Source organism: Staurois parvus, unplaced genomic scaffold (genome assembly GCF_062004578.1).
Source record: "Staurois parvus isolate SC_StPar_1 unplaced genomic scaffold, SC_StPar_1.0 ptg000154l, whole genome shotgun sequence".
In the NCBI taxonomy this organism is placed as follows: Eukaryota; Metazoa; Chordata; class Amphibia; order Anura; family Ranidae; genus Staurois; species Staurois parvus.
The window spans coordinates 10,906,009-10,919,166 of NW_028317950.1; the positions used below are offsets into that span (position 1 = coordinate 10,906,009).

The 13,158-nt window shown below is 41.6% G+C and overlaps 1 protein-coding gene across 2 annotated transcripts in view; it reads left to right on the forward strand.

Moving 5' to 3' along the window:
• RABL6 (RAB, member RAS oncogene family like 6) overlaps nt 1-13,158 on the forward strand; it is an 82,743-nt gene that overhangs the window by 53,910 nt on the left and 15,675 nt on the right. Inside the window, exons 11-12 of one of the 2 annotated variants that reach the window (XM_089675044.1) lie at nt 2,719-2,872; nt 8,609-8,806. In XM_089675044.1, the coding sequence (XP_089531170.1) occupies nt 2,719-2,872; nt 8,609-8,806 (352 nt within the window). The remainder of the gene's footprint in view (nt 1-2,718; nt 2,873-8,608; nt 8,807-13,158) is intronic. The other variant, XM_089675045.1, reaches the window with a different exon arrangement.

Below are 13,158 nucleotides of genomic sequence, written 5' to 3' on the forward strand. Positions count from 1 at the left end.
TAAGTTCATTGCCTCTGTCCGCAAAAGCCATGGCATTCAGATTGACTCTTCCATTTCGACTGGCCCCTTGGGCACAAAGAGACCTACAAAGACTTTCAAAACATTCCATTTATATTAATAGATGGAATGAGCAGTCTATGATGATTGGGTCACTCCTGAAAGGTTTTTCACTCCCTCAGAAAACTTTGCTAAACTCTATCCAGTGGAAAAGGAGTTTGCAAAAACATGGGCTGATTCTGTCGTCTCTGTCCTAAACACTGTACCTATTGAAGATTTCTTTTTTTAAAGATTCTGCTGAATTTGAGAGGCTCTTTAAAGCTGTCTTTAACATGGCAGGCCCAGCCATGCAACCAGCAATAACTGCAGTTTCAGTATGTGACACTGCAGCTAATTGGACAACGAATAACACACCATGACCCTGTTTTTCAGGATCGTGCTGTTACAGCGCAATTACGACAGTTGCCTTCTGCTCTGCTTTTTTGTATAGATGCCCAGGGTCATGTCATGAGATAAATATCCAGAATGGCTCTAATTTCCATTCATATGCACAGAATCGTATGGCTAAAGACTAAGACAGTGGAAGCTGCCTGTAAAAGGAGTCTCACATGTATGCCCTTCCAAGGAGGGCTTCTATATGGTGAGGCACTTGACCAATTCATCAAAGAGGTCAGAGGTGGGAATATATTACTTCCTCAAAAACCACCCTCCTGAGGAACTCACACTCTAATCAGGCTTCAACTTCAAAACCTAGGTTCAGCTTTTTATTTCGGCACACAGCTTGGCCCACATAGGCCACCATGCACTCTCCAAAACTCTCTTCACTCCTAAGAGTGCTGGGACGTCTGTTGCAGTTTGCATCTCTTTGGATGATAGACATCCCAGACCTATGGGTTCAAATGGTGGTTTCAAAAGGGTACAAAGAAGAGTTCAAAACTCTACTGCCTCACTGTTTACTTCTTTCAAATCAACCAGAAACTGTCCGAGGACAGTTAGATTTTCAGAATGCCAAGAACCACCTGTTGTCCCAGTTGTTGTACCAGTACCACTACTGCACAGGTTCAAGATATTCAGTGAGGACACAGTCCTTATGCTCTGCTTCAAAGCATCCCAAGGAAGTCTCTGGTAATTGCCTGAATGTAGATGGGGTCATTGGAGTCTACCTCAAAGCTACAGCTTCGATCAGACAGATGGATTCCCTATTTGTCCTGTCCTCAGAACCTCGCAAGGGACACTCTGCTTCCAAGTCCACCATCGTGAAATGGATAAGAAATCTGATTGCTAGAGCTTACATTCTCAAGGGCAAATCTCCTCCTGCTTTTTTATATGCCCAAATCGAAAGGCATTTCAGCACCAGGCCTCTAGCCCAGGTGTGTAAGGCTGCCTTCTGAACCTCTATTCTTATTTTTTCTCAAAGTTCTACCAGGTAGATGTCCAGTCTTCTGCAGATGCAGCTTTTGCCGGCAGAGTTGTTGAAAAGGCACTCCGAAGTTGGGTCTTTTTGACCCTTGTTGTTGGGTTTGTCCAGTTGTTGCACTCCCTGCTCATTCATTTCTTGAGGATGTCCCAGGGTCTATGAATACTTTGCCTGTGTGCTGTACTGTACGATTCATGTAAGAAATTTTGATTTTCCTGTTCTATATTGTGGAGTAATTACAATACAGGCCACAGGCTACCTTCCCTTCTATTCCTTAGTTACTCTGCATTGCTTGCTACAAAACTGAGGACTCACAGGATGGGATAGGGTTGTAGGGAAGGTGCCCAGGGGGTGTGTCCTCGAAATCTTTGCTTGTGTTCATTCACTTGTAGGCACGAGCCTATAACCCAGGGTCTATGAATACTTTTCCCTTGTCCTGTACTGTACTTCAAGATATGGAATTTAGAGGCAAGACAAAACTGCTATTTTTTTCCTAGGTTTGCAGTTCACCTGCTGAAATCATGCTTCCTCTTTATGCCTGCAGCCAAAAAAATGAAGGTATTTAGCTGTATGTGTGGTGAGTCTAAAAGGATTTATCGCTGTTAGCTTTTAATGACATCCTTCAGACAGCTATTTTGTGAAGGAGAAGGAAGGGTCTGAAGTTATTGGAACATTTTTGTGATCGCAGTTTTGTGGGGAGAGACCAGCCTGTAACTTTGTGTGGAACTAGTATTGTTGTCAAGCAGTTATTTAACAAGGCGATAAAGAGGTCTTTTGATTCATTATGAGCTGGTGAGATTCTTGAGTTAGCATTTCACAGAGGGAAAAAATGTCACCAGCACACTGAGGATCACCAATATGGGTCCAAAGGTTTTAATGAAAGATCACATAGTTACAACAAGGCAATGTTTCGGAGTCTCGCAGGACCCCTTCATCAGGCATGTGACACATGCCTGATGAAGGGGTCCTGCAAGACTCCAAAACGTTGCCTTGCTGTAACTATGTGATCGTTCATTAAAACTTTGGACCCATATTGGTGATCCTCGGTGTGCTGGTGACATTTTTTCCTTGCTGATTCTGTTTGGTTCCAGCCGACGGTCGCTGCAGCACCCACTTATACACACAGCCATTTTTAATGCAGGAACGTGTGCATTTGGATTGTACACTAGCATTTCACAGAGGTCACCACTCATGGAAATATTGCCTATGAAGTGCTTAGAAATCCTAGTACTAAAACGAGGTATTTTGAAGATTTGTTTTGTGCTTTGTTTCATTATCCATAATCTTTTGCTCTTCTACGCCAGCAGAAACTCCAACACATGCTGAGCATCCAATGAGGGTCCACAGTGTGGAGGATTTCGTTCCTGATGAGAGCTTAGATCGCAGCTTCCTAGAGGACAGCACAACTCAGAAAGAACCAGAAAGACTCCCTCCCCGTGACAGGAGGGACAGCGATAGGTAGGTGGCTATGACATTCTGCTTGTATCCAAAAATTTGCATTTTTAAAGCCCAACGCCAGCCAAATATTTATAGAATGTCTTTAGGTAAAGATTAGAGCCTCTGTTAGGTTTTTATTCCTGTTTGTGTGTCTGTTGATGAGACTGGATATAAGGGAAATTTTCTCTAGCAAGGTCACAGACCAAAATACATTTGTAATTGTGTACAGAAGGATTAGAACATCTGACAGTTTTCATTGCTGTCTGTGAATTCCTGTCCTGGTGACAGTCACTACCCCCAGTTCTTTTATGGATGTTACAGAGACAGAAAGTAAGGGAGATCTCTCTTAGGATCTTTGCAGGGGTCTGGAGGAGTAGTTCTGGATATGGAAAAGCTTGGTCCAGATGATGCACATACTGAAGCATTTCCCTGGTGAATGTCCAGTTCATTAAGGGTCATTTCACACAGGTGTTCCGTTTTTTTTTTCATCAGTTCAGTCATGTTTTTTCCAAGAAAATATGGATCAGTTCACGTCAGTTTTTCATCAGTTCACGTCAGTTTTTCATCAGTTCACGTCAGTTTTTCATCAGTTCACGTCAGTTATTCATCGATTCACATCAGTTATTCATCAGTTCACGTCCATTTTTCATCAGTTCACGTCCGTTTTTCATCAGTTCACATCTGTTTTGTTTACATTCTTTGCCAATGCAAAAACTGACCGTATGTCCATTTACATACATTTTTTGTCTGCTTACATCTTTTTTACATCCATTTCTTGTCCGTTTACATCCATTTAACATCCGTTTTTCACCCGTTCAGTTTTTTTTTTACAGAAAAAAAAAGGGTTTTCTTCCATTCAATAAAACGGAGGTTAACAGATGCGGACATTAACAGATCAGATGATCATCCGTTTACATCTGCTAGTCCAGTGTTTTTCAACCTTTTTTGTGCAAAGGCACACTTTTTTCATGAAAAAAATCACGAGGCACACCACCATTAGAAAATGTTAAAAAAATTTACCTCTGTGCCTATATTGACTATATATAAAGTAATTCTCTTGAATAGGAATCAAACACAAAGAAATTATTTTATAATTACTTTATTATGAAATAATAAAGTATTTTATAATTGGACCCGGGGGTCGGACCAAGAGTAGATGAATGATGTGTATGTGTCATCCATAGTAAGTATAGTAATATTCCCCCATAGTAAGCATAGTAATTAATCCCCCATATAGTAATTCATCCCCCATAATAATTCATCCCCCATATAGTAATTCATCCCCCATAGTAATTAATCCCCCATATAGTAATTCATCCCCCACATAGTAATTCATCCCCCATAGTAATTCATCCCCCATATAGTAATTCATCCCCCATAGTAATTCATCCCCCATAGTAATTAATCCCCCATATAGTAATTCATCCCCCATATAGTAATTCATCCCCCCATAGTAATTCATCCCCCATAGTAATTAATCCCCCATATAGTAATTCATCCCCCATAGTAATTCATCCCCCATATAGTAATTCATCCCCCATATAGTAATTAATCCCCCATAGTAATTCATCCCCCATATAGTAATTCATCCCCCATAGTAATTCATCCCCCATAGTAATTCTCCCCCCTATAGTAATTCATCCCCCATATAGTAATTCATCCCCCATATAGTAATTCATCCCCCCTATAGTAATTAATTCCCCATATAGTAATTCATCCCCCATAGTAATTCATCCCCCATAGTAATTCATCCCCCATATAGTAATTCATCCCCCATAGTAATTCATCCCCCATATAGTAATTCATCCCCCATAGTAATTCATCCCCCATATTAATTCATCCCCCATATTAAGTCCCCAAGCCCCCCCTGTGTCAATTCACTTACCTTTGCTCCGCGCGTTCCTCTCGCCGTTCCGGTGTAGCATGAAAATCTGTCTCCTATGAGGATCTGTCCCCCTCGACGTATCTGCACATGTGCCAGTTTCAGGCATTAGCAGCCGATCGGCGATCTCCGGCACATGCGCAGATACGTCGAGGGGGACAGATCATCCTGACAGTATCACGCTCCGCGGGCCGGATTAAAAGGTCTATGTTACGGATGAAATTACAATTTTTCCCACGGCACACCAGACAATATCTCACGGCACACTAGTGTGCCGCGGCACAGTGGTTGAAAAACGCTGTGCTAGTCCATAGAAAAACATGGGTGTCCGTTTTTCATCCGTAAATGGACAGATGAGAAACGGACATATGGAATGCCCGTGTGAAAAGGGCCTTAATCTTTTGAAACAGTAGTGGATGTATCGAGGAACAAATCTGTCTATTCTGTAAAGGACCAGATTACAGTGGAACGGTACTTAAAAATTGGTTTCTGTGCAGTGTACCCATGGTTTTTGTGCAGGTACCCACACTTTCCCATAGACTTCTAATAAATCGAGCGTTTTTGGTGCGTTTTCTGAAAGCCTAGCAAAAGTCCTGAATGCTGCATCTTTGGTGCGCTTTCAGAAAACGCACCAAAAACTTCTGATCTAATAGAAGTCTATGGGAAATGCAGGTAAGCCGCATGTAAACTGCGGGTGCACTGCACCTGTGCCACAGGGCATTGGAAAAGGGGCCTAAAGTAAAGAGATAAGGCTGGGGTTATGAGGTTCCTCTAGCCATCCGGTTGGATTTTTGTATGTGACTGACTGGGTTATTTATATATGTAGCAGAAGCATTTAATTGTGATCTGTCTTGTTGTGGTTGGTAAATATCATAGATTACCATACATCGAAATGTTTATGTACTTGTTTTTTTTATTTTTGCAAATATGCATCAAGAAATATTATTTAAAGGGTTAGTCATCTTTTTCAGAAAAAATGAAAAGGTGACCTAACACCATACATCCTCCCCACCAAACCCACCCCTAATGCAGCCAGTGCAGCAGTCCTGGGGGTTGAAATCCCTGCTCCTCTATCTGCAGTGTTTCCTGAACAGATTGGAGCGATGCTCTGTGCCAGCGCTGACCAATAAGATTTCACTCTCATCTGTCCTGGATGTGCTGCAGAAAGAAGAGCGTGGATTTCAGATCCCCAGGCTGCTGCATCAGGTACGTGGGCACGAACAACCCATTGTCCCCGGAGGTATGTGCGGCGTGGACTAGAGAAGTAGGAAGGATGTACGGTATTTACCTTTTTTAATTTTTTCTGAAAAGGTGAACTAACCCTTTCAACAGTGGCAGTCAGAAAGGTACCAGACAGTGCAAACAAAATGTCACAGAAGCACCGTGTATTTAATGTTTTTGACCTATTATTTTCACACAGATTACAAGTGACAAGACCACAGATCAGCCGTCCAACCACTTTTCTCAGGGGGTTTGTTAGCTGCCCATCTTTAGCTCCCCTCGCGAATCTGAATTTATCATTACAAGAGTAGTGATAAATTTTCACCCCCTTGATTCGTGTCCCTAGAAATAGATCTTTCCTTTAGCAACAGTGGTAGATGTAAACATGTGATTTATGTGTTTTGTGTGTTGGACATTGCACAGAGAAAATGAAATCCCCAAGGATGCAACCATTTAATTGGTCTTGAAGTTCAAACCCAGGGATTCGGTAACATTTCAGAAACGTAAGTGGTAACACACAGATTGGTATGGATAGACATCAGTTGATGGTTTTGTGAGTCATCACTGAATTCCAGAATGGTTTGGAGTATGATATGAGGCTTCTGTTCAACACTGACAGGCAAATGAATGTTATCTGCATCAATAACAGAAGAATACTTTGTTAATGCTGCAGAGTAAAATATGCAAAGGTGTAGACTAGGTTGGATGTGCTCTTAGATTGTAAGCTCCAAGGAGCAGGGCCCTCCTAACCCTCTTGTATTGAACTGTATTGTTGCTGTATTGTCTCCCGTTATATTGTAAAGCGCTGAGTAAACTGTTGGCGCTATATAAATCCTGTATAATAATAATAATAATGTACTGTGCCAACTTGCTGGCATTTGCAAAGTGTTAAAGTGATACTAAAGCTAAAAACGTTTTTTACCTTAATCCATTCCTTGCATTAAGGTAAAAAAAACTTTTATATATCTCTGTCCTTTCCCTTCCCTGTGTGAAGGGGAAGAGAGAGGAGAAGAGATCCAGTGCTGTGAATGTCTGCATCTCTTCTCCCCTCTCTTCCTCTTCACACACGGACTCGAACACCAGCAAGAGCCATTGACCGTGAGAAGCCAAATGCAGTGCAGAGGAAGGTGGGGGCAGGGCTAATTCCTGCTGTGTGTGTCTATGGAGTGCTGCTTTGGAGAGAGCAGACACCGTGTGCCCCTATAGCAAGTGGCTTGTTATGGAAACACACGAAGAGGAGGAGCCAAAATCACTAGTGGGGCCCTTTGAGAAGAGCAGGATCAGGGCCTCTCTGTGCAATACCTTTGCGCAGAGCACGTGAGTATAACATGTTTGTTATTTTAATTTAAAAAAAAAATAGACTTTAGTAACACTTTAATGGTTTGTCAGTAATGTTTTAATACTTTAAAATATTCTAATAATAATATTCCCTTACCTTCCTAGAGTTTAATTCTCCTTCATTTGTGTCTCATACGCTCCCACTCTCGGACACTGCTGCTCAAAGTGTGAGGGTTTTATCAGCAGGGGCAGTGCTATCAGTCCTGAAAACAGTGGGCAAGACTGGGTGTGGCCAGCTGCTGATTGCCAAGCCACAAGTTTGAGAATCAGCTGTGACAGTGATGATAACCACACCCCTTGCAACATTCATTTCTCTGTAGTGCATTTGGAAACAATGCAGCAACATTGTTACCCCATCACATGAAGCTGCAGGAGGTGTACTTCACTGGCAGGATCAACAGCTAGATTTTGCAGGTGCATATAGATCCACTTTAAGACCACTTACCACACATCCTGCAGCATCTCCACTTCTGTAGACTCTCCCATGTGCCCCCATTTTGATAGCCGAGGTCGAAGTCTGTATTTTGTCAATAATAACCATAATGCTATGATATAGTAATTATTGATTGCTATAGTAATTGATACAATGTAGCTCTTTTGTTATAGTGTAGACACTGTAGTTGCAAGCTCTTAAATCATTGACATGTTGTGACATGCTAAAAAATTAAAAAGGATTTTTTTTGTGTGTGCTTTTTGTGTGTATATATATATATATATATATATATATATATATATATATATATATATATATACACACACACACACACCTATCTATATCTCTATCTATATATATTTCTTCTATCTATATATATTTATATATAGCTATATATAGTTTCTCTCTTTTTCTCTCTCTCTCTCTATATATAGAGAGAGAGAGAGAGAGAGAGAGATAGGTGTGTGTGTATATGTGTGTGTGTATACTCCTTTAATAACCCCTGGTTAACTGTAACCCTTACTGGCTCCTTTCTCCTCTATTCCTTTTTTTTTTTTTCCTTGATTTTCATTAGTTGAAACCGTTTTTATTTCAATCATATGTAACTTCTCTTTGCTTTGTACTATGAGAAATTGTCGTGTCGCAATAAATATAGTGTAAAAGTTATGCATTTTTCACTTCAATTATATAGATTATGTCAAAGCTGTTACTGAATGATTAGATTGATTACAGAAATGTGCAAACGGTTTTCCATAGCAAGTATTTATTCTTTTATGTGATGTTTATCCCATATCATGTGATGATTTTCCCTTGTCATGTGACCCTTTTACCCCATCATGGTGTGTGACTTTCCCTGTTCCCAACCTTCTTTATCTCTCTTCAGTGATGTGGATGTACCTGGCTCAAATCCCATGGTGGCTGGCTTTCAGGATGATTTGGATCCCGATGATAGAGTAGCTCTGAAATCTACTGTCCCAGTCATCCCCAGCAAGAACATCACTCTGTCCAGTGATGAGGAAGGACCCATTCCCTCTGTGCAAATAGCTGGAAATGAAGATGTGGACTCTGAGCTATATTCTTGGTTAGTTGTTTTGTGTGTGATCTCATTGCATCGTGGCTATGTGGAAATGTTAAAATACAACACTGAGGACTAGCTACTTTCTGGAGTTAAAGCGGAGCTCCACCCAAAGGGGGAAGTTCCACTTTAAGGACTGCTTCCCCGCTCCCCATTAAGGATTGGCACCTTTGGGGGGGCGGGGGGAAGCAGGTACCCGAATTTGACAGGTACCCACTCCCATTCCCGGTCCGATCGCCTAGGCGATTGGAAATGGGAGGTGTCCTCCCTCCCTTTCTGTAGTCTTTTGGGACACGTGACAGGTCCCAGAAGACTACAGGACCATTCATGAACTGCAGCGCTACTCGCGCATGCGCAGTGGGTACCCGGCTGTGAAGCCGCAAGCTATCACAGCCGGGTGCCCACACTGAAGATGCCGGCCTCCTGGAATCCAGGACGGCCGGTGAAACGGGCTGTGGGGGACACACCACGGGACCGAGGGACAAGTAAGAGGCTGTTTTTTAAAAGTCAGCAGCTACAGTTCAGTTCGCCAGAACACACCATCCATTGACTGAGAGCGTTGATAGGATGCCAATCAACTGCTGAGCAAGCTCATTCGACAAAAGCCAGCCAAGAGATCGGCTTCTGTCAAACAAGGACCCATACACACGGGCTGAAAGTTGGCTGGTATCTACTGTACTGGCTGATTTTGGACGATATTTGGCCTGTATGTATGGGACTTTATGCTCATCAAAGTCCAGGTATATGGCCAGCGCCATTTCCAGGAGCAAAGATCCAGTAATGTAGCGCTGCAGATGCATGTTCATTGGTTGTCTTCTACTGTGTCACCACTAAGTCAGTCTTCTCATTTGGTACCTGAGAAAATCATATCGCTGGAAAAAGCAACCCTGAGAAACCTAGGCTTGCAGGTCTGCTGCACGTTCTATACTGGAGTAAGGACTACCCACTGCAGATGAGAAGAAGGACCGGCGAGATAACATGACCAGTCAGAAGGTTTCTGGGTGTAAGTTGAGCATAGATTGAATGTTTTAAAAGTAGGTGAGCAAAGGTGGAGTTGGGCTTTACAGCAAGAATTATCTGCTTTCCTCTAGCACTGGTAAGTTAACGTTCCCTCTCTGCCATTTTCTCTGAAACTTCTGAGTCCAGAGACTTCTCTCTTGGTCTTTGGGTGGCTTCTAATGATGTTGACTCCACTGCATGCACCCATGAATTGTCAACCTGGTAACCAGCTTCATTTTCTGCAACTTGCACATTGCAATAGCATATGTTGAACTGTGCATGTTCTGCAGGCAGTGTAAATAAAATCTAAAAATGCTAGAAGAAAGAAGAAAGCCTTTGTTTTCTGTTTTTAAGAGACTGCTTGCTCATGCTTCAAGAAACAACTTATTTGTATACAGTGAAAATTTGCAGCAATGGGGGGACATTCCTTTAAAATATTGTACAATGTATTCTTGATGCTTCATTCATGATCTGTTGTAGCATTATCATTCTGTAAAATGGCTTTTCCTTCTCTTCTGCAGTGAATGGCATCTGCACATCCATTCTAATCCACAGCCACTACCGAGGAGTAATAACTGTGGATACTCAGAGAGCATAACCTACTGCATTGACTGCAGGTCTCTTTAGGACAACCTCTGAGCTGCTTTCTTTAATGTAGTACAGTATTGATCATAGTAATTCACTAACAGAATTTATTGCTGCGTATGTCCTGCCAGCTGGTAATATCTTGTACTACTGCACCAACATCTTGTCAGCTCTTAAATCTTCACTGGACACAGGAAATGGCAGTAATGATCTGTTAGAGCAACCCGGAATTCTACATTTATTACCTTTGCACATTAGCTGGACAACAATTTATATTAAAGGGAAACTGGAATGGTTTGGGATAAAATAAATAATAATTTTAAAAAAATTATATATATGTGTGTGTATTTTATATTTATATATATATATATATATATATATATATATATATAAAATGTGTGTGTATATATATATATATATATATATATATATATATATATATATATATATGTGTATGTATATGTGTATGTATATGTCTACATACAGTTGCAAGAAAAAGTATGTGAACCCCTTGGGATTACGTGGAGTTTTGCATGAATTGGGCATAAAATGTGCTCCGAACGTCATCTAGGTCACAACAATAGAAGAACACAGTCTGCTGAACATAATACTACACAAACATTAGATGTTGCCATGGTTTAATTGCACATAACATGTAAACATTCACAGTGCAGGGAGGAAAAAGTATGTGAACCTTTGGACTTAATAACTGGTTGACCCTCCTTTGGCAGCAATAACCTCAACCAAACGTTTCCTGTAGTTGCAGATCAGACCTGCACAACGATCTGGAGTCATTTTGGACCACTCCTCTTCACAAAACTTTTTCAGTGTAGCAATATTCTTGGGATGTCTGGTGTGAATCGCTCTCTTAAGGTCATGCCACAGCATTTCAATCGGGTTGAGGTCAGGACTCTGACTGGGCCACTCCAGAAGGCGTATTCTGTGCTGTTGCAGCCATTGTTTTGTTGAATTACTTGTATGCTTTGGGTCATTGTCCTGTTGCATCACCCATCCTCTGCGGAGCTTCAGTTGGCGGACAGATGGTCGTACGTTTTCTTGCAAAATGTCTTGATAAACTCTGGAATTCATTTTCCCATCAATGACAACAATCCGTCCAGGCCCTGAGGCTGCAAAGAAGCACCAAACCATGACGCTCCCTTCCCCATGTTTTACAGTGGGGATGAGGTTTTGATGTTGGTGTGCTGTGCCTTTTTTTCTCCACACATAGTGTTGTGTGTTCTTCCCAAACAACTCAATCTTGGTTTCATCTGTCCACAGTATATTTTGCCAGTAGTGCTGTGGAACATCCAGGTGCTCTTTTGCAAACTTCAAACGTGCTGCAATATTCTTGTTGGACAGCAATGGCTTCCTCCGTGGTGTCCTCCCATGTACTCCATTCTTGTTTAATGTTTTCCTTATTGTAGATGTGTCAACAAAAATGTTAGCATGTGCCAGAGATTTCTGTAGGTCTTTAGCTGACACTCTGGGATTCTTCTTTACCTCATGCAGCATTCTGCGCTGTGCTCTTGCAGTCATTTTTACAGGACAACCACGCCTAGGGAGAGTAGCAACAGTGCTAAACTTTCTCCATTTGTAGACAGTCTGTCTTACCGTGGACACATGAACATCAAGGCTTTGGGAGATACTTTTGTAACCCTTTCCAGCTTCATGCAAGTCAACAATTCTTGATCGTAGGTCTTCTGAGAGCTCTTTTCTGCGAGGCATGGTTCACATCAGACAGTGCTTCTTGAAACCAGTAAACCCAAAACAGGTGTGTGTTTTTTAAGGGCAGGACAGCTGTCAGCAACACATCCAATATCATCACACTGATTGGAGTCAAGGTTGGCTCACTCCTGGCTCCAATTAGCTCTGGGAGAAGTCATTAAGCTAGGGCCTCACATACTTTTTCCTCCCTGCACTGTGAATGTTTACATGTTATGTGCAATTAAACCATGGCAACATTTAATGTTTGTGTAGTATTATGTACAGCAGACTGTGTTCTTCTATTGTGACTTAGATGACTTTCAGAGCACATTTTATGCCCAATTCATGCAAAACTCCACGTAATTCCAAGGGGTTCACATACTTTTTCTTGCAACTGTACACACACACACACACACACACACACACACACACACACTATATATTGATATAATTTATTAAAAAAGATACATGAAAGAGAATTCTTCTCAGAGAACTAAGCATAAGGGGGGGGGTGTATCTTCTGATTTGCTTGTATGTGAGTAAAGCTCTATAAATTAGATTTTTTTTTTTTAATTTGTTAAATAGATGGTAAGCAGATAGAAGAGGATAGTGTTGCACTTGCTGCCTAGATGACAAATTACATAATACTTATACAATATTTCATATTTCCCTGACTTATATTTTAATTTAAAATGTTTATTTTTTTGTCCAGATGACAGGGTACCGTGATCCGATTAATCACTTTGCTACTGGGCAGCAATTTTAGTCCATCTCTCAACGTTTTTTCTTTTTGTCAAAAACGAATTACCGTATTTTTCGGACCATAAGACGCACTTTTTCTTCACCAAAAAGTGGGAAGAAAAGTACCTGCGTCTTATGGTCCGAATAGAAGAAGTTGCAGAGCGGCAGCGGGTCCCCCGGGACCTTCTGTGTCCAGGCTTCTCAGGCGACTGCATCATCCCTCCCCCGCCCCGTGTCCAGGCTTCTCAGGCAGAGCGGCAGCGGATCCCCCCTCACCTTACCTTGTCCTCGGGAAGCCGATCTGTGAAGGAGGCGCGATGCTGCTGCTG